Source organism: Pleurodeles waltl, chromosome 11 (genome assembly GCF_031143425.1).
Source record: "Pleurodeles waltl isolate 20211129_DDA chromosome 11, aPleWal1.hap1.20221129, whole genome shotgun sequence".
In the NCBI taxonomy this organism is placed as follows: Eukaryota; Metazoa; Chordata; class Amphibia; order Caudata; family Salamandridae; genus Pleurodeles; species Pleurodeles waltl.
This window is the reverse complement of record NC_090450.1, coordinates 690,970,461-690,996,940: the sequence shown is the minus strand read 5'-3', so window position 1 is coordinate 690,996,940 and position 26,480 is coordinate 690,970,461. Positions and strand designations below refer to the sequence as shown.

At 43.2% G+C, this 26,480-nt stretch overlaps 1 protein-coding gene across 3 annotated transcripts in view; it reads left to right on the top strand.

The window, feature by feature from the left end:
- The window catches only part of STAMBP (STAM binding protein), a 131,828-nt gene extending 105,717 nt beyond the window's left edge, over positions 1–26,111 (top strand). For all 3 annotated transcript variants that reach the window (XM_069214216.1, XM_069214214.1, XM_069214213.1), the window contains exons 8-10: positions 3,744–3,856; positions 19,861–19,960; positions 23,856–26,111. In XM_069214216.1, the coding sequence (XP_069070317.1) occupies positions 3,744–3,856; positions 19,861–19,960; positions 23,856–23,912 (270 nt within the window). In that variant the 3' untranslated portion in view covers positions 23,913–26,111. The remainder of the gene's footprint in view (positions 1–3,743; positions 3,857–19,860; positions 19,961–23,855) is intronic.
- The last annotated feature ends 369 nt before the right edge of the window (positions 26,112–26,480 follow it).

Below are 26,480 nucleotides of genomic sequence, written 5' to 3'. Positions count from 1 at the left end.
GAGTGGCCATAACCGTGTCCAGGAGTTCCTAATTCCCCCAAAATCAAGATGGTGGAGCACATCAGGCAGCCCACCTTATGGGTGTGACTAGCCTGATAGTGCAACATGCCTACTTGCATAGCTAATTTTTCATCTGCCCTGGTGCCAAATGGGCCTCACTGCAGGGGCTGGCATCTCCCAGGTCTAAGGGAAGCTTGTGTTGCATATCAAAGGTATCAGAGGCTTTAAAGCCGCTGGCCTTGGTATGAAGATTCACTAGCCATCCATCTGGAAGAAAAGTGAACATCTTCTTCTGGAGCAGACATTGTTTCTGGCCTGGGAGAGTGTGGGCTTTCACTTTAAGGGGGTCAAAAGCTCATTTGTGAAGGCAGACTGGTCGATACCAGTCAGCTAGCACACTTGGGAATAATAGGCTTTCAGGGGGCTCTTCTAAAGTGCCCTCTGAGTCCGTGTGACAATAAATCCAATACTGGCATCAGTATGGATTTATTGAGATGAAATGTTTGATACCAAACACCATAGGTTTCAGTGAAGCCATTGTGTAGCTGGGTAACTCTTAATGACCAGTACATACCGTAAGATGACTTTCCTGATCACTTTTAATATCTAGTAATGGAACTAGACATCACAGGGGCATATCTGCTCCTGCAGATATGTTCTCACATAAAATATAATGCACCTTGCCTTAGGGCTTCAAATACTGCTGTGTGGCTGACTTGCATATATTGTATGCAGTGACTTTGACATGCCATACAGTGAGTGTTCCATGTCGTGGTTTCACTTATGGTTTGCACCATGACACGCAGTCTGCAATGGCAAGCTGCATGCAATTTGTACGGGGGGTCCCTTACGGTGGCATAATACATGCTGCAGCCCTTAGGGACCCCCTTTGGTACCAATGGCCTAGACACCCGGGGTATCACCTACTAGGGACTTACAGGGGTGCAAAGGTGTATGCCAATTATGTGCCAAATCGACAATTTTACCTTGTTTTTAGGGAAAGAGCACTGGCACTGGGGCCTGGTTAGCACATCAGTCAAAAAACATCAGTACCAATTGTAAAAGGTGGGGGTAACCATGATGAAAAAGGTGCTCTTTCCTACAAGAACACAACATTTCTAGATCATCATTTAAACTGAAAGACATTGGTTTTAATACTATTATCTTTACTTGAATAAATTGTGCCATTCTGACTAAAACTGTAATACGGTTCCTACAAGTGTAGTAAGACTGTGTATGCTATCAACAAGAACTTCACTATTTAGAGCCTATGTCTACTTATATCATCAGTAAATGTTAGTTTGCTTTGTCTAGTTCACAGTAGCACATCTAACCCTTAACCTAACCAGGGAAATAGATGTTATTGATAACCTTGAACATGACCACTCTGATTCCCAAGGAATTTGTGGAAACAGATCTAACCCTAATACGTTTTCATATATTTACTGAGGAGCTCGTATTCTTGTAATAAAAAATGAGCTGCGATTGTTAAGCAGATGAGATACAACCTTGTATTAAGCATTATTAGGATGCTGAAAAATACATATAATTCAACCATGTTAATGGTTACAAACATTACTTTACTCCTATCTGTCACTAATATCTATACGGAAGAGAGCGTAGCAGGCGTACCGTCTGCTAAACCTGTTGGGATGGTCTAACCCCCATACCTTGATATTTTTTGTCAGAAAGACAGTCTCAGTGCATTCACAAATGCACTGGTCTAAGTGTACAGGCTCTCTTCCTTCTCAGGATGAAGGTCAGAGTCAACAGGGTTGCATTTTAGTCACAGCAGTTCTATGATAACCTCAGCATGAAGTGCTCCTCTCCCCGAGCCTAGCATGTATGCTGTTTATATAATAAAACACTATCCTTATCGTACTGTGACAGAGGTATATAACAATGTTTTTAGTTTGTCTACAGTAAAAGAGTTGTCACTGATGAGCACAGAAAAATAAAACAAGGGCACCTCGTTCTGATTGTACATCCCCGGAACAAAATGTGCAGACTACAAGGTGACAATGCCTACCAAGAATAAACGTGTGTGTATCTCATGTCAAAGAAGACATGTAAAAGTCACCACCAGAAAATGATGTCAAGCTAAACAGGAAATCCAAACTGGAGACTAAGCGAGGGCACTATAACAAAACTTTATCTTCCACAAATATTTTGGTATACGTAATAAGGGGCAAGTTCTTTGCAGCATGAGAATTATTGGTTTGGAGCTGTTGTGCTAAAATAAGTAAGTGTTATTGTCTTGTGAGAATTTCAACTCTGATACAAGGACTTTAAATTTGTACTTAGTGTATGTGGTCTCATTTTTGGCTATCTATTTACTAGGGGTGTTTTTACTTAGTTATGAAACATTACAGCATTAAAATGTGAAATTGCATATAATTTTGTGAAACACAAATCTATCATTTTGTGCTAAATTTTACCTCAAAATGCATCCTTGTGTCGATTCTTACTCTGTGGAAGCATGTAAACCAGAGCACTTCAAACAACAGCTGTTGTTTCTGTTTGTTCGTGGAATTTCACAATTTGCAGTAAATATATATCACAAACGACACAATTACACAAAGTAGTGTAATGTCTTCATTTTAGGAATTTAATGTAAGAATAACGTGGAGTTCCCTAAATTACACAAATTACATCCTCACATTTTGCCCAGACCTACCATTGCCTAGAAAATACCATAAACTGAATTGTTTCTTCATGTTCACTGCATATTGTTACTGTATATTTTATTTAAAAAAGCGGATTGATGCCAGTTGTGGTCATTCTTCTATCAACCAGTGACTTTTAGCTAACACACAAGTCTCAGAAACATGCACATTAACCAATTTAGGATTATGCTCCCATTGGAAATATTATGAGTCCAGTCTGGTTCAACTAGGTCTTAGGTACTTTTAGCATTTTTTTTTCACGAAATTGTTTTTATCTGAATGATTCCTAAACCATTATCATATATGTATATGCATCAACATCAGATAAAGACAGTCAGATATTTTTATTCTACATCTTCTTTCCACTTCACTGAGCAGAGTACTTGTACTGCTGCTTCAGTTTTTTCCTTCTTTTTTTGCCTATGTACTTCTTTAGTTGTCTAAATATTGATCCCCCTCTTTCTCTTAGGGCCAGATGTACGAAGCATTTTTTAGCCTTTTGCAACCACAGAAATGCTTTTTGGCATGGGCAAACACCAAACTGCTATTCTACAGAATCTCAGTTTGGGTTTGCGATATTAAAAAGGGGTGTTTTAGGGCGTCCCTTTTATATACTGATTCACAGTAGTATGTATAAGTGTTTTGCAGCCGGATTTACAATTGCAGAACATTCGTTTTTTACTGACTATACAAGGTAGTAGAAACCATGTGCAAAAAGAATGTTAAAAAAATATTATTTTTAAGAGCAGGCAGTAGTCCCATGGACACCCTGTCTATCCTTAAAAAATAAAACTTAATACTTTTATTTTTTGTCTTTTGAAGCACATTCTGTTTTCCTTTAAGGATACCAAAGGCATGGTGGTCGGTGATATGAGAGTAACTCATCCAGCATATTTAGTGTTTCAGGAAGTCCTGCTTTTGGTAATGAGTTGAAGCAAACCAAAACTACCCGAAGGCAAAATAAAAAAAATAGAAAGGATGGTATGATGGATTACACAACAGACATTTAAATGCAGTTGACCTGAAACTCTTTCAATGCCTTTTTATATCGTTTCATTTTGTTTTCTCCCTACTTAGACACATCCCACCCAAACAGCATTTCTGTCCAGTGTGGATCTGCACACCCACTGCTCATACCAGATGATGCTGGCTGAGTCAGTTGCCATTGTCTGTTCTCCAAAGTACCAAGAGTAAGTACAAATGTTCCAGATACTGGTTTCCTTTGACATACTAGGCTACAGCCTTTATTGAAATTATTTGACAATTTTTTCCTGGTCTTCAGGCTGGCATTATTTTAGATTCAGTCAGATGTTTGTTTCTTCTAAGAACAGAGCCATCATGCTTTAATTGCTATAAAACACTCTCAAACGTAATCTGTTACTTAATTCATACAAGTAAATTGGAAAGTATGGGATCTACTCTCCAAACAACTCTGTTTTTATACACTGTAACAATGTATTTAAAGTATTTACTCTACAGGCTATTTGTATTGGTTAAAACCAAAACCCAGTGTGATAGGAAATTAGGAAATAGACAAAAGAGAACTGGAGGACCTTATCAGTAGTGGTTTGTTAATAGCATTGGATAAAATGCATGACATTCAGCTGCTTACTTTGAGTAATGGGCAGAATAAAACCATTTTCTATGGTATCTTATATGCATTCAGTGCAGCGTATCACAGACCCTTGCTCTCAAAAATGAAATTGTTTGTGTTTGTATGGCTTATGATGGTGGTAATGTAGGTAGGAGGCAGTAATGAATTATCTTGGAAACCAGGTTGTGATCTTGGGAATTTACCCTTCTTGCTACCTATGTCACAGTCTGAAGGTGGTTAAATATATCCCAGTAGTGATTTGTTTGAAGATTGTGGTCTCAAATGTTTTGAAATGTAAATGTGCTGCTAGATCTGGTACTGACTTCACTTTTAGAAAACGTTCCCGTACCTGGCGAAATGGAGGTAGGGTTGGTAACAAAAGGAATGGGATAATTTGCTCTTCTTGTGTTTATGTTTTGAACTATTTCTGAATGCTTGTCATAGAAGACTTCAGACTGCCACAGCACGGAGTTGATTTGAAAAGGTTATTTTCTTGTAACTGCCATTCTCGAGCATCCGTCAATTAAATATTGTAGACTTCTTTGAATAATAACAAGTCTTCATTCTTGCAATTCTATGTGTATTTTCATCATAGCAATGTTACAACAACTTTAATACAGTATCCCATTCATTTCACTTAGGATTTTTATCCCCAGTCAGTGGGTTGATTTGCCTTAAACTCAGCCTTGTCCCAGTTTTACTGCTTAGTGGGCGCACATTATCTGTTTCACTGGACAGGAGGACAGGCCCAAGCTAGCTCAATATGAACAGTAGAAATGCAGGATAACTGCAGATGCAGGAAGCTAAGTTTTCCTTCTCCAACACTGGCTCTTTCAATGACTCGCATGTTTGAATAGCTTTGAAAGCAAGCAGCATTGATTAGTAAGGGGCTAGTGAAATGTAGGGCTTGCCTTTTGTTGGAATAGGTACTTAGGAAGTTTGCTTAATATGTGTCTCAGTAGTGGAGTCCAGATCCAGACAATAATACCCTATGAAGACATGCAGCAATGATCTCTAGTTTACCACTCTAAAAATCTCACTCATCCCTTTTGCCTCAGCTTTGGGATTCATAGTATGTAGGACCAGTTTGCGAGAGTAGATTGATTCGGGAAAAATGCTCATATGGATACAGATGGATTAACATAATTTTGGATGCGGTCTACCTTGATAAAGTTTGAGAATGTATTAGGAATTCTTCTTGTAGACGTCCTTCATGTGATCTGATTATAAGTACTCTTTTTCATGATAATATGATAAATATTTTTAGGACTTGCATTTTGAATCAAAAGAATCCCATTCATCAATTTAGCTAGCTGTGATAATCTTGCACAGGTTAGTTCTTTCTGTTTTTTTTTGTCAAAACAGTTTTTATTAATGTTTTTCCGTAGTGACAAATATAAAAATTGCATTATATGTAAATCCCATCACAATGTCCAGGACATGCTATTGCAATGTACAGATTCTGTCATATAGCGGGAGTATATCTGTTGCAATACAAAGTCGCGTTAGTTCTTGCTTTCCAACAGCTCATGCTTTACATCAAACAGTTCCCCAACATATCTTCCCCCTTTAAGCCACATGTGTCTCCAATTCAGATAAGCAAGAAACAAGTACAAAACAGAGAAAGAAAAGAAAAAAAAAAACCCTTAAGGTACCACAACGTTTCATGTTTGCTACAGCCAGATTTGTAGGGTGAGTTGGGAGTCAGTGTATGTGTGTTATAAGTATTGGAAAAGGTGGAGTGGCCTTGTACATGGCGAGCAGATGCACAGTCAGAGTCCACTTTAGAGGTTCGGTGCTAGGGGTCCCCCGGTGAACTGAAAGTTTTTATAGGTATCGAAGAAAATACCTGTCATTCTCTCCATCATGACGGCTCTCCAGAGGCGTGCGTGCCATTATGAGGACGAAGGAGCATCTTTCCTCTTCCATGCCACCGCTAATGCCCGCTTAGCTGCGCCCAAGCATAGCCACAATATGGCTTGGTCTCCTTTTAGTTTGTGGCTTAAGCTTATCGTCCCTAAGGCCCAATAATGCAGATTCTGAGTTGTTAGGGATTAAGTATTCCAGGATTTCCCTGATTTGTGCTAGGATCTCAGCCCAGAAGGGTCATTTCATCGGGCAGTCCCACTAGATATGCCGGAAATCGCCTAGTAGGTGGGACCCTCTCTAGCAGAGGTCAGGGGTGTTTGGAAAATGTTTTCTAAGTTTAATGGGATATAGGTACCAATCAAAAAGAACTGTGTACTGTGCCTCCCGCTTGGCACTGAAATGGTTAAACCTCAGTGTATATTGCGCCATAGTGTTTGACACTTAGCCACCGGGATTTTTTCGTCAATAATTTGATTCCAAAAATCTATGAGACTTGGTTGGGGGTAAGAAGTGTGTTGAGTAGTAGGGAATATAAGAAATAAATGGCTCCTCTGGTGGATCCCGACTTCCAGACAAATTGCTCAATAGGGGTCAGCTCTCTAGTACAGCCCCTCTGGTATTGGATTGTAGAGCCCAGTGTTTTAACTGTGTATAGTGGTAGTGTTCTGAGTCTGCAAGATAAAAGTTCAGTTGACAGTGTTCAAATGTTAGGATGTCCCAATTATGAAAAAGATCGGAGAGGATGAGACACCTGCTCTCCCTCCAGGCCTTCAACGGGGCCTCGGAAAAGTTCTGGGGGAAAGGCTGGATTGTAATGTATTGGTGTGAAGGGAAAGGGAAGGTAGTCCACCCCGCTGCTCAGTTCATCTCTTTAAATGGCAAACGGGTTCTACGATTTTGCCATACAAAGCGTGTGATGAGGGTACGTAGTATGGGTAAAAATTCCAGATCTAATTCTATGGGGAGTCCATGAAAGAGATGCAGGACTTTGGGTAGGACTGTTATCTTGATGGCATTTATATGGCCAAGCCTAGAAATATACATTGGTGCCCAATGTTTGAGGTCTGTCCCCAGATGCCTAAGAAAGGGAACAGGGAGTTGGCTCGATAGAGATCTGCTATTGCCGGTGTGATCTTAATGCTCAAGTAAGGCCCATTGGAAGTGGGTAGAGTCCACCATTGCCTCCATATCTGTGTGAGTGATTGTCAAATTGAAATTTAGATAGGTTGGCATAATAGCCTGCCACTTCTTCATATAGGTGCATTTCTTCTTGGAGCTTTGCAAAAGATGGTGTGGGGGAGGTAAGCATCAAGAGCACATCGTCTGGGGATAGGGAGATTTTGTGTTCGACTGATGTGAAGTAGAGACCACGGATCGTCGGTGTCGCACAGATTTTGTCCGTTAACAGTTTGATGCTCAGAGCAAAAAGGAGCAGGAAGAGGAGGGCAACTCTGTCTTGTCCCTCTCCCTAAGTTGAAGACATCAGACTAGCACTCTGGAGCACGGCATGTCATAATTTGTATTATTAATTTCTATAAATTGGTCGCAGAAACCGAAGCACCTTAGAGTGTGAAATTAGAAGAGCCAGTCCACCCGGTCAAAGGCCTTCTCTGCGTTGAGTGTGAGCAGTATTTTTGGAAACTTTCTCTTATTGGCTTTTTCTACCAGGTGGATGGCCCTCCTCAAGTTGTAATGCGTTTGCCTGATCTTAATAAAGTCTGATTGATCCAGATGAATCAAGTCCAGCATCAGGTCATCAACTCTAGTGGCCAAGATTTTAGAATATAATTTCTCCTCAAGGTTAAGTAGTGCTGTGGGTCTACACACTCAGTGATCCACACTCGTGTAGGTCCTTACCCGGCTTCGGGATGATGGAGACTAGGGCTTCCTCATAGAAGGTGTTACCTTCCTCTCTTCGGCCATCTGGTTAAAGAGGTGGGGTTAAATGAGGGATAGGTCAGCCCTAAATGTTTTATGAAATTGTGCTGTCAGGCTACCCATTCCAGTTGAATCGTGGATTTTTAATGTTTTTATAGCCATTTGGACTTCTTCCTCTCATTTTGGGCAGCAGTTACTTGTGGGAGGTCCGTACCCTTGAGGTATTCTAATTGCAGTTGCTCATCTTTATAATCGGCCATGTAGAGCCGTTCATAAAACTCTTTGCCACGCTAGATGTGTGCCTATTTTGTTACTGTCTCCATAGGATTTGTTTTTAAGATGTAAAAGAGTGTAGTCTGCTCTATTTTTTTTAAATAGCCCCAAGTTTTCCCTCCAAAGTGGTGACCTATTCTGTTCCCTTTGTTTTTAAGGGCTGCTACCAGTGTGATGCATTTCCCTCTGATTACAGCTTTGAAGGTAGTCCAGTTGTTATAAGCCATGGTGTCATGTGGGCTATTTAGTTGGAAAAATTATCGGATAGCCTTCTGCAAATCATCGCAGAAGAGGCAGTCTCTGACGAGAGAGCTAGGAAAAAAACAACGATGAAACTTTGGGGGTGGGAACTCCATGCCAATTTTACTTAAACTGGAGCGTGTTCTGAGATGGAAATTGGGTAGAAGGTGGCCAACATCAGATCTTGAGTGAAAGATGGACTGATAAATTGGTAGTCTATCCGAGAATATGTATGGTGTGAGTGCAAAAAGAAGGTGTAATCCCGGGACTCAGGAAATAAAGTTCTCCGGGCGTCTATAAGTCCTAAATCCTGTATAGCTTGTTTTAATGAATTGGGGAAGCTCCCTGTTGCCGTTCTGCGGGAGGTGTACTAACCACAGAGGAGTCTCACGTCAGATTGAAATCCCCCATTAGAAAGATCTCGCCTTCTGCGAATCCCCCCAGTAAGGATAGTAATGATTGTAGGAAGGGGATCAGTTTAGTGTTAGTGGCATAGACTGAAGCAGAAGTGCACATTCTGCCTGAGATACGCCCCTCCCCTCTTTATCAGTCTGGCATCCCTCATGTTGGAATCTCGAAGAGGAGTGAAAGAAGAGTGCTACCCCATTATGTTTAGTAAGGACTGAGGATTGGTACATCCTGGGGTAGGTCTTATGTTGCAGTCTGTGGTCGTCACCTCTTTTTAGTGTGGTTCTTGAAGTGCTAACACATCGTGGTGTTTATCCAATAAATTGTTCCATAGCTTATGGCGCTTAGCTGGCACATTAGGACTCTTAATATTCCATGTGAGAGCGGTGATCACCATAAGACTGTGGGTATTCTAAATCTCATTGAGGTGCCACCCGCATACTTTCTACCATGTCCTCCCTCTCCACTCCCCCCTCCATCAGAGAGATGTGTACTCTTGATAAATCCCCTCCTCCCTCTCTCCCCCTTGCAAGAAAACGATCCTTGTACCAATAAGTCCACAAACCAAAATCCCCATACCAAAACATAAGGGACATCAGGTACCACTGAGTTTGTGTGTAGAGATTCTTTGTGTCAGGCATACAGGTCTAGTACTGCTGACTTAACTCTAGGGAAGCAAAAGTTAGTCAAGGCATCATCAGAATTGCACATATATAACCTGAAAGAAGGCTTTGGAGTAAGGAGTCCTTACCAAAACATCCAGGGAGCCTGGAGTGAGGTTCTTTGATCAACTCCTAGTGTGTCGGATTTAAGTTCCATTTTTGGCATCTGGCAGCCTGTGGTCAGGGTGCCTGCTTGGTAGGAGACACAGGAGACACCCTTAAATGAGTAGTGAGGCTTTGTCTGACCTAGCAGCAGGTTAATCTCTGAACAGTTTGTCTCGTAGGGCTGTCCCTGATCATCACAGGTAAGCATTTCTTGTGTTGTCTAGGTCGACACTAGGAGAGCCATTGTCCTAGTGGTTGGGTTCCTCCGGCTCCCCGAATCACCCTCTGGTTGCTGTGCTGCTGGAGCTAGAAGGTCGAGCAGGGTCAGGGCTTCTGGGAGAACACTTACATGGTGTTGTTTGTTGCTGAGTTCAAAGGCTAGGCCAAATGGATATGTCCATCGATTTTTGATTTTGACTTGCTGTAGTTTGTCGGTCAGAGGGTGGAATTGTTGCCTACGAGCCAACGTTGTAGGAGCCACATCTTGATAGAGGGAGCAGGTTGCCCCCTGGAATGTGATCAAGTGTATCTTTCGGGCTGCCTAATGGATGGCCTCCTTCACCTTGAAGGAGTGTAGCTTTGCTAGAATATCACAGGGTGTTTCTTTTCCCCTGTTGTCGAGGGGCCCACCCGATGTACTCTCTCTGTTTTAACTTTAAGTCACTCATTCCTTAGCAGTTCTGAGAACAGGCCTGTGACAAAGGCTTTGAGATTGGGACCCTCTGCCCCCTCCTCCAGGTCCCTGATCTGAATGTTGGTGAATCTCACTCTATTTTCGAGATCTTCACTTTTCAGGATGGATGCCTGCAACTGTGTTTTGAGGGTCTGAATTAGGTGTTCCATCTGTTCTGTTCGCCACTCGAGATCTGTGGACTTGGCACCGAGGTCGACTATGCGTGTGCCCACAGAGTCCACATCGTGTTGCAAGGAGGTCAGTTTCCCAATGAGATCAGCCTTGAGAACGGCCAGGGAGGACACTAGATCTGTCCTAAGTTCCTCTTTCAGTTTCTTTTTAAAGTCTATCAGAGGGCCAGTAAGCCTACTTTGATGAGGGACATGTTGTTGCAGGGGAGAGCCATTCGAGTGGGATCTTGTTTCCCCGCCGGTGCAAAATAACTACTCACTCCGTTGGACTGATGTTTCTTTGGTGGCATGAAGGCCATTTCACCCGACAGGCGATGTGCCCACTTGGGAGGAAGCGGAGAAGCACTGCACTTAATCTTCACAACCTCATTGGCTCTCATTGGCCAGAGAGTCTTGTCCAGATGTGTGTGCTTTCTGATGTCTCCCAGGTGGCGTAGGGGGTCGCCCTCTTGTCTGCTCTGAACGGTTTTTAACTTCTTCGACTCGGGTATTGGCACGTAGACCTCTCAGCAAACAGCCCCAAGACTGTGTCTGCCACAACCGGCCTTCACTTTTCACTCCCACCATAGGGAGATGGATGTTAGTCATATGTGTGATTTGTCACACCCTGATTTCTGCTCTTTGGCAGGAGGGAAGTCTGTGGGTTGGCAAGTCTCTAGAGCGGCATGGCACCCTTGATTGGTGGAGGCCTAGTGTTTAGATGTGTCTACTGTTGCTCGCCCCTTCAACCAGTAACTCTTAAATGGCGCTTTCTGGCATATATATAGGATCTGGGCACCTCACTCAGCATATCAAATAGTAAAAATTTGCATGATCAGGCCAAGTGCCTTCATTGTTGCAGCTTTCTGCTGCAGTTCCTCACAATGTACTTCTCATGATGAGGTCAGGCCTCCCAATGTTCTGCATGAGAAAACCAAAGGTTATGCAGAGGAGGGCAATGGGGGGAGGCCCTGGGTAGGTGGCAAGAGTCCCTGCCACGGTCCGGTGGCTCTCTCGTGGCATAGAGGGAATCACCGGTAAGAGACCGTCGCTTATAAAGCCTGCTGGGTTGCCATTTTAAGTTCAGGCGTGCCCAGCGGTGTTCCACAACCCAGGCGTCCAGAAGAAGGCTATAATCACTGCCCCACGAGGGGGGGGGGGTGCCGCAAACATTTTAATCCCCCCTCATGTTGCTCGCCCCGGCCTCATTCGTTGATCCCTCTCAGTGGTTTTGACATGGCAGTCAGGCCCTCCGTGACCGCGGTGACGCATGGCAGGTAGTGACGGACCATGGGGGGCTCCCAAAGGTCTACACCCTCCTCCAGAAAATGTTGGGGGGGTGTCAGCACCTTACCTGAGGGTGATGAGTGTCGTGGCGTGCCGTCCCCCAGAGCACTGCCAGTCCAGAAGGGGCCTGTGCACCGCCATGATGAGCCTGGTGATCAGCATACAATCTCTTGTTTTTAAAAAAAATATATTTTTATTGTTTGTCAATGCTAAACAGTTCACCATAATTTGCACTTACATTGATAAATTATAATTGTACTGTTATAAAACATACATTCAAAACGAACAATGAAAACGTAACTTAGGTCTAGATGTGATATTCAAAATGTGTTTGACCGCTGTGTCTGGGCGATGGGGTTTGGTGTGGCCTTCCCTGCTAGAGTACGTTTTATTATGGTGATTGGGGGGGGGATCCGGACCAGTGTACAACTTTGGCGTGTGCAGCAGTGGCGCTTGCCACCCTTATTCTAGTTTTATGGTCAATACTTATTAGTGGCCCTATGTTGTAGCGAGTTGGGGGGGTGTGTGGGAGTGGAGGCACTTCCAGACTTTCTTGTGCATTTTGCTTTTCTTGTTTGATTATAGTGGAGGTCATCGGGTGAGTGGTAGTTTATCCCGCGGGTGATACTCGGTCAAGTTCATGGCAGCCTATCATCGTTTTTGGCCTCTAGTCTGCTTACTATGATTTCCCAGGCTTCGCAACCTGTGTGTTGTTGGCCCTCCCTTGCTAGTTTACGTAGTACTAGAGATTCTGTGCAGGACCATCGCAATGTCATGTTATGCCAGGCTTTCATGTCTGGAACTGTGGGCACTTTCCAGTTCATAGCTATCAGTCTTTTATACATCACGTATGCTAGATCTATGAATTTATGTAAATGCCTATGTTTCTTTTCTCTCGGTCTCAGCCCCAGCAGGCAGGATTTAGGATCAACTGTGAGCGCCAGGCCAGTCAGCTCTGATACCTCTTCTACTACTCTACTCCATTTCCTGTTCACTTGGGGGCAGTCCCAGACCATGTGATAAAAATGTGCCATTGGTGCGTTGCATCTAGGGCAGGTTGGGTCCGAGCTGGGGAACATGCGTTTAATCCTGGCTGGTGAAAGGTAAGTTTGGTGTGTATAGTTAAATTGTGTATAGCGAAATCTGGGATTTCCCGACACCCCACGTGTGTGCTATAAAAATATCAGCCATTCCTCTTGCGATAACGGGCTTGGTAGGACTGTATTCCATCTTTCCCTTACATTATCCAGATTGGGTACAGGGATTTCATTCAGGGATTTATATAGGTTTGACACTACCTTCATTCGATCGTCACTTTGTAGCATGAAGTGTAATGTAGGGGAGATCGTCGATTCTTGATCTCCAGCCTCCCATGCCTTCTTGATTGCATGGCATATAGCATAATATGTTATAAATTGCCCGGGGTTCACTGCTGTGAGGGCTTGCATAGATTCAAATGACATCAATTTGCCTTCTTCAAAGCAGTCTCCCACTGTCGCTATGCCCGCCTCTGCCCAGCTCGATAATAAGTGTGTCTTAGCCGTGTTAGCACAACCAGGAATCAAACCCAATGGTATAAGCGGCGAGTAAGGGAGCGAGTTGTGGCCATTTTGAATGTACCTCTTCCAACATGAATGTGCCACTAGCATTAGTGGATTTTCAGACGTCCCTTTCGGTAATTTATTTGTTAGCCAAGTAATTGGGGGTATGCCCTGTAGTCTCTCCTGAATCCACGCGGGCTCAGCCTGCGTGGGTCTACAGTATGTATCCAGTGTAATATCCACTGTAACTGTGCCGCCGCGTAGTAGATTTCGAAGTTGGGGGCTCCCAGACCACCAGTGCTTATGGGGCGCTGCAGTGTGGCAAGTGCGACACGCGCTCTGCCCCCACCCCAAATTAGGTGCAGAAGGGTAGTGTTCAGGTCACGGAAGAAACTCTTGGGAATCAGTAGTGGCAGAGCCGCAAAGTAATATAGCAGTCGGGGTAATAGTAGCATGTTTGCCACTGCTACTCTGCCCAGGGGTGACAGTGGGAGTTTACACCAGAATTGCAGTGAGCCCTTCATTGAAGCTAGTGTCCTCCCTAAGTTCACATCTCTGAGGTCCTCTGTTCTATGGTATATGTGGACCCCCAGGTATTTAAATGTATCAAAGCACCATTTCAATTGTCCCGCTGGGGCCCTTTCTTTCCTCAGCTGGGACCATATAGTTAGTGGGAACACACACAGTTTTTCCCAATTTACCGCCAGTCCCAACATCTCCCCAAATTCAGTCAGGAGTGAGATTACTAGGGGTATCGTCTTGCTCCCTTTCTGCACGTATATTAGAGCGTCGTCTGCGTATAGTGATATAACATGATGTAGCCCATTCCTGACTATTCCCCCATTCATTTCCATAGACTGTAAACGAGACGCTAACGGTTCCATTGCTATAGCGAAAAACAATGGAGATAAGCGGCATCCCTGCCTGGTGCCTCTAGCGATTGGAAAACTTTCAGATATGACCCCTCCCGTTTTCACCCGGGCTTGTGGGCTGGCGTATAATGTCTGGACCCACTGCATGTAGTTAGGGCCAATGCCCATTTTCCGCATGGTGGCAAACAGAAAGTCCCACCCTAATGTGTCGAAAGCTTTCTCGATATCCAGCGACAGCACCATTTCATCCCAAGCATCCGGGGGGGGGGGGAGGGGTGTCTCCCATTACGCTCAGCAATCTACGGATATTTTAAAAAGTATTGCGTTTTTTTTGGGATGAAGCCGTTCTGGTCTTCAATCTATCAAAGTGTGCATCATGGGAGCTAGCCTGTTAGCAGTATTTTGCCTAATATTTTACAGTCGAGATTTAGGAGTGAGAGTGGCCTATAGAACTTAACGTCTGTTGGGTCTCGTCCTTGCTTAAGGAGAACCACTATCATTGCCTCTCTCTGTATTGGAGGCAGTAGCTTATTTTGCCATGCCTCCTCAAACAATTTCAACAGGTTCCAGGTGACTATCACATACTGGTGTGTGTTAGGATTTGCGTGTTGATACAATCTCTTGTAATCTACTGTTTTTAGGGGTGTAAGGTCTCACTCCCAGGCTTCGATCTCATTCTTTCGGCAATGCATGTGCCTTAGATGTAATTTGGGGTGCTGTATTTGTCTCCAAGCCTTAACTTGCATGTATGTTGCAGTGGCGCCTGAGTGGGTTGCATCCACTCGTTCATCTTGTTTGAACCCGCCCCCGTTCTTTCTGTTTTTTTTGTTCACTTATTTTTCATAACTGTTCCTAAAATAGTCAATTAGAGATTACATTTTATTTATATATGTGATAGGTTTCAAAAATAACAACTGTTACAGTATTGTTCATTTTTACTCGCAACTTCATGTTGCCTCAGAAGTGGATTATCTAGGAAAGGTAGGAATGACGTTCCTGTACCTGAATTGGTATGAACTCTTCAGTAACCCCTTCAAAGCTGTTGGCATAACACAGTTCTCCAAAACTTACTACTGCATTAACAATGCTGTAGGGCTGAATAAGCAGTTCAGATCTGTGATGTTATGCCATTTATTAAAAAAAAAGAAAAAGATGCAAAGCTGAGCTGTCACATCAGTGACAAGTATAAATTTTGACATACAGTGGGATGTTTGTTTTACATACATAGGTGTTATACGAGTAGCGTTTCATCCACATACATACATAGTTTTGTTGACAAAATAGAATGTTACATAAATGTAACGTTGACCCCCGTAATTTGAAGCAGGTTGTAGTGACCTCTTTGCTAAAAAGGAAATGAGAGGTTGATCCAACAAATTTTCTAAGCTTAGTCCTATTTCTAACCTGCCTAAGCTGGCAAAATTCTCAAGTGAAATGAAAAGCTTAATATGAGTGTTATTCAGACAGTTTTTGACATGTTCAACAATAACATTCTAATCCAGATGTTGGCAGATGGCGACAGTAAAGACACTGCATTTATTTCGTTTGAGTCTTGTTTGACAGCACCTACAACCAGTTTTACTTAAGACGTACTTTGAGTAGGTCTTGACTTATGGTGTTCCACAGGAGGCATTCTTCTTCTTTTGTTTAACACCTATAGTCTCCCTAATGAGTCTGCTTAAATCTTGGAAGATCTTTTTTACAATCATGCAGATGACGCTCAGCTGATTGTGAAAGTTATTCCTAGTACTCTGGAAGACAGAAGTGCTTTTGACTTTTGTTTGTTGGAGGTTGAAAGGTGGATGTGCTCCAACTTCCCTAAGTTGTATCCTTGTAAAACTGAAATGATGGTGTTTGGTGCTTCTCTTTTCATTTGATTGGAAAATATCGGACCAGAAGGATTAGGGGCTTGCCCTCCCACTTCAATCCAAGTTAAGAATCTGGGCATTTTGATGTATCAAACAACTGTAGTAGTGAGCTTTAGCTTTTTCCACTTACACTTAATCAAGAAATACTTTGGTTACCTGAACTGTTCCCAAAAAATGGTCAGGCGGTGGTCATTTTACAGCTTGACTCTATCAATATTTCATTCCCAGGAGTGGCAAGTTTCTGCTAGCCAAAAAGCAACATCTTCAGAGTGCACTCTTCTGAGCATTATGTGGATTCAGTTCCTGAGATCATGTTACTTCTTCTCGCACAAATATTCACTGGTTGCTAGTGTAAGAACCAATTCAGTTCAAGCTGCTTTGACTAGTGCATAGTAACGCTTGGTACCAGGAATCTTCCTTCTTTCAAAGGGTCTTTAATAGCTACCTTACAACTGATGGCAAATGTCCACTATTACAGTTGCACTTTAGTTGGATAATCAGCCCTTTGGGCACTCGCCTCTTTGGGGTTTGTGAGGTTGAGCAGTCAAGCCAGTGCTTAATTTGTAAATAAGACATGCTGGTACCCAAAGCTCTCCTTTAAAACATGAGGCTGCTGCCTTTATATGTGTGAGCACTGAATACTGAGGCAGTTTAATCTTAAAGCCATCTTGGCCCTCTTTAACCCATTTACAGCCACTCCCTGCCTCTTCGGCTCGCTCTTGCAGCTTTCTACTTTCTCCCTTAGTGCTGCTTTTTCGTTTTTCCTTTTCCTCCGTCCTTCCCATAGGTGTATTGTGCTCATAGTAAATGCCTGATGTAGAAAACTAAGTGTCAGCCCTCAAAAATAAGTGAGTGTGCCCCTCACCGGAAACCACTGGCTCAGATGGAGCAAAGAGTCAAGCCCTGCCTTAGAGTTTAGAAACTCTGATACAGCATGACACAGTAAATGCCACTCTAATAACTCAATGACCAGCTATTGCTGTAACATCAAAGAATACCAACAGGTAAGTGAAAAAAGCAATTACAATCATATGCTGCATTAAAAGCAGACGCCACATAATTCTGGGACCCAGATAAGGTTCCCAGTGTTTGTGTCATGAAGCTGTGTGTTTTTTAAACATTGAGTTGCATTGACAGTGTTATCCTACAGTCAGTATTATTCAGCTATCGTGAGGGTCACATTGATTTTACTCCGTGTTTCTAAACATGGTCTCAGGCTATGGGGGGGAGAGGTGCTAAGCAAAGAATACGATGTGGCTTGTTTAGTATATGTCTGAGCCTATTTATCAAATATCTCTGGCTTTAGGGACAGGCTGAAAAACTCAGTGGGCTAAAGCCCCGGCTGATGAGTTGTAAACTTGAATTCATATTTTTGTAACCCAAACGTCTGCCACCTAAACAGAATGAGCCCACCCAAGCTAAAGACTTGGTGAAGTTTAGGGTGGCAGGTGTCTTGGTGTCCACGTCTATGTGGCTAACCAAGATCTGATAGCTGGTGTACTGTTAAGACACTGTCCTGCATGAGAAACATAAGAACTTCAGTGAGCTGATTGGTTTTACAAGAAGGACCGGTTTATCATAGATTATTACACACCATCTTGTCGCCTGGAGGGGCCAAAGTATTGGTTGTGGTCAAGGTTGTTTCATGACTTAGGCGCTCATGGGACTGGGGTACCATTTAGACGAAAGGTTCAAACATTTCTGAAATCAGGAAGGCTGGCTCCACTCCATTGAAGTGGCATATAGAAATGGTCTCCGTTACCTTTTGAGGCTAGGAAAGGGCACATTTGGGCACCCTAAGTGTGTGAGACTTGGCAGACAGCAGTCTTCACCAAAGATGAGGCAATGCCTCAACTGCACCTCAACCAAGGCAAAACATTGCTTCTAATGTTTTACTTTATGTAGGCCAGCATGACTGCAAAGGATCTTCCTCGTTTTGGGCAGTCTACATCCTTCCTGACATCCTCCCAGTAGAGTCATCAGTCAATTAGGCTATATACAGAACGTCCATGTAGTTGGCCATAAATTTCTGTTCATAAAGTTCAGGTCAGTTTCTCTACTCCCAGTTTGATCACTCCAGCAAGGTGCTCAAGAAATCTGCACTTGGAAAGAAAACGGCCAGCAAAGCTTCTCCCGTGGCAGATGTATGCCTGCTGCTGTGAAGTCTCTCCTCGAAGTCCAGTGTGGAGAAGTTACTGGCTCAAGGGGGGCTGTCGCTATCGAACTTCGGAGCCCCAAGAGTTAAGCTTGAGAAATCTAAATTTTACTTTGTTCAACATTTGAAGTTCACTGTCAGGGAGAAATGTGTCTTCTCCCTTTATATTTGTCTACTGCTGGACTCTGGTGCTTTTGATGACATAGGCTATTTTGAACTGGATTATGGACTGCAGCCAGAGATCCACTGTTGCTAGAATAAGAGCATGGGGCTTAACATAAGTTAAGGTAGACAGTCTAAACCAGAGGTTCCCAACCTGTGGTCCGGGGAGCCATGGGAGTCCGCAAAGTCTCCTCAAGGGGTCCGCGACTACTTAGAAAATTAAATAATATTAACAGATTAGGTCTCCCGCTTTCAGTAATGACTCAGTGGGCAGTCCCCAGATTCTAATAATGATTCAGTGGGGGTCCCCAATATCTAGTAATGATAAAGTGGGGGTCCACAGAAGTAAAAAAGGGTGGGAACCACTGGTCTAAACAATAAAAGTTAATGGGGGAACCTCTTTCTGACCATGAAGAAATCAGCAGTTTCAGGGAGGAGTTCCTGAGTTGAGGACATACAGGATATCCTGAACACCGTGGGTAAAGGACAGCCAGCAAGCACTTTTCAATCTTGAACACAAACATGCACGTGTGTGGAAGTACAGAACACCAGCTATGAGGAAAGGAATGGACCTTCTAACATGAAAGGCCAAATGTCAGTTTCACACAGCAATGTAGGTAAAAAGCTACCTAGTCTTGAAGCAGGCTTACTGTCACCGCCGTCACACTATAGTCTGTTAAGAGTTGCAATAACCAGTATAGCTATGGTTAGTGTACGCTTTGTGTTTACAAGTTCAGCAGAGCTAGAATTTATAGTGGAGCTTCTCCCTTTCAAAAGTTGATAACTTCCACTGAGCTTGCAGTTGTCTAAATAAAAAGGAGGGCAAACAAACATTGCAGGTCAGAAAAAATGTGAATTGCTGCTCAGCTTTATAAAATAAATGTTTTATAGACTCTAAGACAGGAAGGGAGAAAAAGAGCCAGTGGTAAATTATGGTAATTTCGCTGAAGTTTTAAATAATTTCCCCAGTGGAAGTAAATGAATATTCTAAGCATGACAATGTATATATTTCCAACTCTGGAAATGGAAGTTTAATCTGGCTTTCCCTGCTAAAATGAAGAAAAAAAAGATGCCCTGTGAATATGGGGAATAAAGGGCAGAGGCGCTAACTGTTGCTAGAAGAGGCGAGGTAAGATCCTCAGTGTTCCTGGCAGAAATTAGGAATATCTGGCTGCAATTTAAATATATTTGTGACAATGCCAGCTTTGTGCATTGGTGTGATTAGTGGGCGATATAGACTTTGCCTCGAAACTAGAATGAAAAATCCTGAGATTGTATGGGTTAGATGGGTGCACATGCTGCTGTGCTTGATGGGGAGGTCTTGGCGTTTATGCCTTGGAGCGGGAAGGTGACGACAAAAACAAATGTTGATAATCTTAAAACAAATTGTTTCTCAACCAAGTTGCTAAATTATCTATATTTTCGTTACTCCTTTAGAACAGGCTTTTTTAAGCTGACTGACCATGGGATGGAGGAGATTTCATCGTGTAGACAGAAAGGCTTCCACCCTCACTGCAAAGATCCTCCACTCTTCAGTGTGAGTATTCATATGAAGAGACCATGAAGCATGTATGTTATGCAGCACTTTTGCACTCCGCCACCAGAGATGGATGGTAAAATGTGAACAAGCAGGTGGGATGTATGACCAATGTGTAAACAAGTGCAGAGAAAGACAAAATCTGTAGTGATTTAGATTTAAATACATTTTTATTAACATTTTATCACTGTGATCCATTGTACATCGTGTGCGACAAGTTCTGCGATGAAGCACATGCAATCTCCAAAAACACCCCCCCCCGGCCTTCTGACTTTCTGATCCACCCCTTAGTAAGTTGATGTATTGCAGTGTCCAAGTTCTAGTTTTATCAAGGTCCACTTGTAGCCCCATCCGGGCCCCATTGGTGTGCATAATTGTGGTGTAATAGACCTCTAGCTTGAAGGAATGTAAATGTTTTAGTGCTCAAAGACACCTTGGGCAAGTCAGCTCCCTGAAGTCTCTGTAAAGTAGTCTAAAAGGCAAGACTATTGTTTGGTGAAGGCTTTCTCTTTTCCCCCGTACTAGTTTTGAAAGTTTTTCCATACCGTACTGAGAATTCACCACAGCCTCTTGATTCATTTATGTTCAGATGATAGAGTGTATGGTCCCCTGTTAGAAATAGGGTCTCTAGTTGGCAGTGGTTTGCTCCCTGTCCAAGTTGGGACCCTCACTCTAGTCATGGTAAGGGAGTCACACAGCTAAGATAACCACTGCTCACCCCCTTGCTAGTTTGGCTCAAGCAGTCAGGCTTATTTCAGAGGCAATGTGTAAAGTATTTGTAAATACACACACACACACACACACACACACACACAGAGAGTAACACATCGAAAACACCATTAAAGTACTCCACACCAGTTTAGAAAAATAGCCAATATTTATCTGAGTAAAACAAGACCAAAACGAGTAAAGATAAAATATTTGAAAGATTAAATCTCAGTAAAGCTTTTAGAAACACAATATCTCCAACTGGGGCTATCACCGCTTCTTGAAGGAGTCGTCTCAACAGTCCGACACCCCTCGCGAGGGAGCGCTGGCCTGTCAAAGAGTCACACAGACCACAGGTACAGTGCCTTGGAAAACAATGAGGAAACAAAGTCGTTGCATGGAGTAGGGGAGGTGAGCCATCGCTGGAGCCATGGCAGCGTCTGTTCCTTACTGCCTCCAGGGAGGTGAGGCTCTAATTCCTTACTGCTAGGCAGGCAAGGTGAGGTGTCGGTTCCTTATGGTTGCAGGGGAGGTGATGAGGTGTCGGCTGCGAGGCATCTGTTCCTTATGACAAGGCAGGGTCAATGAATCCAGCAGGTCAAGGCACAAGGCATTGGTTTTGCAGTGTAACAATCACACCACAGGCCACAGGTGATGAGTCTGAGTCTGGTGCCATGGATATCGGTGACACAGCGCTCTGGACTTGCACTGTGATGGGACTTCAGAGGCTCTGCGTCGGTCCCGTGGTGTTGGTTGTGGTCGTTGCACTCACCAGGACCATGGCTCCGGTGCAGGCACCGGTGCGGAGTTGGTCAGCGGCACCAATTTCCAAGTCGCTCAGGAGTCATTGTGCCTGGTTTCTTCTTGGTTGCACCAGAACCCACTTTCAAGGGCCCAGGAACTTGATTTGGCACCACTTGGCAAGTCAGGACTCTCAGCAAGAAAGCCCCAGTGCTGGCAGATGAAGTCTGTGATGTCCCTGAGACTTCTTAACGGGAGATAAGCTCACGTCCAAGCTCTTGGTGAACGTTTGGAAGCAGGATGTAGAAAGCCAACAGAAGCAACAACAGCAGATCAGCCCAGCAAAGCAACAGCCAGAGAGGCAGTCCCTCCTACAGCATCCAGCACTTCTTCCTGGCAGAATGTCCTCAGTTCAGAAGGATTCTAAATTTGTGGGGTCGGAGGTCCAGTACTTATACCCATTTCTGTCTTTGAAGTAGGCAAACTTCAAAGGGATTTTTTTTTAATGCACACTCCAGTGGGTTGGATACTGCTTTGTGTAAGGGCAGGCACAGCCCTATTCAGGCGCAAGTGTCAGCTGCTCCTACCACTCTAGCTCAGGAATACCCATCAGCCTGGTGATGAGCCATCAGGATGTACGGGGCACACCTCAGCTCCCTTTGTGTGATTGTCTAGAGTGAATTCACAAACAGCCCAACTGTCATCCTGACCCAGACATGTATTCCACAGAAAGGCAGAGGCACAGAATGGTTAAGCAAGAAATTGCCCACTTTCTAAAATAAGCATTTTCAAACTTACACTTTAAAAACCAACTTCACCAAAAGATTTATTTTTAAATTGCGAGTTCAGAGACCCCAAACTCCATAATCTCTATCTGCTCCCAATGGGAAATTACTCTTAAAAGATATGTCAAGGCAATCCACGTTACCCTATAGGAGAGGTAGTCCTTGCAATTGTCAAAACCAAATCTAGCAGTATTTCACTATCAGGACATGTAAAACACACCAGTATGTGTTGTACCTTTTAAATACACTGCACCCTGCATATGTAGCTGCCTTGGGCCTACCTTAGGGGTGACTTTCATGAAGTAACATGGAAGGTTTGGGCCTGGTAAGTGGGTGCACTTGCCAGGTTGAAATGGCAGTTTAAAACTGCACACACAGATGCTACAGTGGCAGGTCTGAGACATGTTTACAGGGCTACTCATATGGCCCACTAGTAGCATTTGATTTACAGGCCGTGGGCACATGGAGCATTATACTAGGGACTTACTAGTAAATCATACATGCCAATCATGGATAAACCAATCATCAATACCATTTAGACACAGAGCACTTGCACTTTAGCACCGGTCAGCAGTCCTAAAGCCAGCAAAAACGAAATTCAGCACGGGATCACACGAGGTCAGAAGCGAAAAGACAGGGGAAACCACGTCTAGAGCTGACAGGTCTAACATCCCCAGTGGCTTAGTATGGTTTGCTCATTCACACGGAGGAGGTGATCCGTAGTGATTTAAACAGTATTGTGAACTCAGTTGTAGAATAGCAAGTGTTATTTTGTTTCAGACTGTACTTTTCCACTCCTACCATCATGTACAAAGATTAGTTGGACCTGAACATTGCACAGTGTGGTGACTCTGGCACTCGTTTGTGGGGACCAGAACTTATTGTTTATTAGACCGTGGCCCTGAGCAATGCAAAAATTGAGAAAGGACAAAAAAAGAGGAAGAATAAAAAACACTAACGGAGGTAGAAAACGGGGATGAAAAAGGGTCTGCAAGATTAAGATAAGGATACCAGAATTGTAGATTGGTGGATGAAAGAAGCATGAAGTGTAATCAAAACTAGGCAGCCTTGGTATTCGTCCATCCTTCTTTATGGCAGCACTGGTGGCAGGCTCCTAGAAAAAACGATGTCCCCTTGCATCAGTTTACGTATTTAGTTAATTTACAAACTAAACACTCGGTCTCCCAGGTCTTTGAGAGCTCCCCTTCTCCTTTCGTACCCTGGGCAACCCTTCTTTCTGAATAAGTGGCATAGGAGCTGCCGTGTTTATCTGCCCAGTTGTGCTCTTTGCTCTGTTTACCTCCTGTCAACAAGTTTCCTTTGACAGCCATAATCACTACCCACACCACACACCATGCCACATACCATGCCAGTACTCGTACTCTGCAAGCAGACACGCATTCTAACCTGACTCTGTATGCCTGCTACAAGCACACCACATCTAATAACCTCTTGCATTGTTTTCTGTCTGGTAATTCCTGCGAGCCCATGCTTGTGTCTTGGTTATGTTCAGTTCAAGCAAGCAGATGCCATATGTTTTAGTCCGTTTTTAGAGGGTCTGACTGTGCATGTCTTGCATCATGTGTCTTTAACCTTTTCTTCTTTTTGTTTCCCTGCACCTTGCTCTTGACTCCCTCCCCCCTCCTGATTACTGTTTTCAGGCCAGCAGCCACATCACTGTCGTCGAGCGTGATATCACGGTCATGGATCTGCGATGAGACGCGGCACCAGTCGACTCTATTTACAGTTGAAATTGTACAAACATGACCACAAATTGACTTATCCTCACACCTGAGTGTTCAGCGCCCATTTCCGCTGCACACAACTGGCTTCTCCCAATGGGCTGGTCTTAATTAGGATATTGTGAGGGTTTCTGCAGGGTTCACTTTAGGAATCTTGTCTGCGACAATTAATTTAAATTAATATATTGCTTTTTTATTTAACAAATATGTAGAATTTAAATGTCAAGATTTTTTTCTAAGTGAGATTCTTCAAGAATTAATATTTTCATGGTTCTGTTATGTCTGGTACCAATTTACCTAAGTCTATGTGGAGCAGAGTGATCCCAAAACACACGCGCCCCAATGCTTGAACTGTACAGGAAGAGATACCCCTGACTACTCTTGACGCCTGTAAAGAAAGGAGCACGTGTCTCAACTATATGCTGGTATGTGCCTTTGGGACATCTGTCTACGATCATCTGTTTGTCATAGTCATTTCCACAGATTCATTTCCACTGGTATCTTGACATACTAGCCTGTATTACACAGATGATGGAACATATTTTAAGCAGATTGCTGGAAAATGACACACTGGCCATAAAGATCCACCTGTACTGGTGGCCGATACAAGTACATGAAGGTGCTTTACGAACTACACTCACTTTTCCTCTTCTAAGGAAGTTTTCAGTAAGTTATTCAAACACATTTCAGTAGCACGTGAGTAGGAATCGGGGTCAGTATTTTTGTCCTTGTTTTGATTGTGCTAGCGAGGAAGCAGTGTTTTGTTTTTGTTTTTTGCACACCCTGTGAAGTAGGCAGGTCTGAGGTCAGTGGACTGGAAAAATCTTCTTAATGGACCTTATCAGCATCGCAGAAACACACTGCTCTGCATATAGGAAGCTCATGTGCTAGGAGTTGTAAATGAAACCTACACATTTATTTTCCTGCAAACAATACTGTTTACAAAAAGATCTCATTAGAAGGTCTGTTTCAAGACTGTGCACATTTTATAGGGTTGCTTTGTGGCAATGGCCATTAAATATGAACTTGCCTTCTAGGCTAGTGTGTGTATTCCTTAAAAAACCCCATTGAAAGTCACTCATTATTTCTGATATGGATCTCATATTGATGAGGAAGGCTCGTAATTTGCCGTCAAAACTCCATGCACGTGTGCAAAAAAGAGTAAACTGAATGTTGCCTTAGAAATATATGTCACTACTTATGTTCCTGCACAGTGCACCACTCCACAGAAGCTAGAGGACTATTGATGGTCTTGACATCTTCTAGCAGGTACCTGCTAATATGTATGCTTGACTCTGAAAAATCTTCAAGAACTGTTTTGGTGTTCCTCCCAGGGCTGATTTTGGATCATCGCGGGATTTGAGGCCAGAGACATTGTAAACGTGTTATCATTCTGGGTTTCTAGTTTACTTCTCAGCATTGATCAGATCTAGGGGTAGTTTCTTAAAAAGTAACTTTTGTTCTAACATTGGCCACTGTGGGGTGTGAATAGTAGAAACTCTCATCCACCAATGTTGAGATTTCTGTTAAATACTCAGTTAGTGCTTTCCTGATAGTTAATAATAAAAACAAAATACAGGAAAACTTGCTACAGACCAACCTGTCTTTTTTCATTATGTTTCTAAGGGCCAACAACTGGATCTCTTGATACAGGGGGAACCAGTGTGTCTCAGAGGACACTATTGCAATTCTGGTGTGTCACTCGATTGTTCCATGGCCTCAGCTTTGGGGAACGTTTATTTGAAGAGCAAGAGAACAAACCAAAACTAACTTCTCAGAGCTTTCGGTTATTAGGTCTTTCCTGTGGGCCGCCACACCCTCATGTTCTTTATTGCATCCGCTTGACAATGGAAGGCTTCTGTTGCATGTCCATTTGGGTCTTGTTTCAAGTTATTTTTTCTGTTTTTTTTAGAAATGTGTTTTATATGTTCTACTTAATTAAGTTTTTAATTGTGCTTCTTGTGGTGTTCCCACACGTGCACATTTGCTTAGCTTTAACTGCAGCACAGTCTTTGAGAGACCTATTTGTCCTAGCTGCCTTTACTGGTGCCAATATTAACATCCTGAGCCATGTGCACCTGCATTCAGCTCCATCAACCTCTCTGTGACAACTGTAGAACATTCCTTTTCTTGCCTTCTCAGATAAATAAATTCTGAAATTCAGTGCCTTCAGAACAGTGGACGTTGTTTTTTAATGATTGACTTATCCATAGTGACGTGGTATCTATACCATTTGTATAATTGAGAAGGATGTAAATCAGAAACTTTCTGTACTGTTTGTAGAAGAACTTTGTTAGTCTTTTCTGTATGAGACCACTTTTTCATGCATTCACACAAGAAAACATTCAAGCCAGACATTATTCTGTTGTCTGTTACAATCAGCATAATTTCTGGCTGGTTCACAGTACTGTGATGCCAGGAGTTTGCCTCGGTCTTATCTAAATTCACTCAGTGCTAGTTAAAGATCTCCTGGAGAGAGATAGCCCCCGGGGTCCTAATGCTTCAGGATTGGTACACTCTTAAGTTGACAGGATTCTAGCAAAA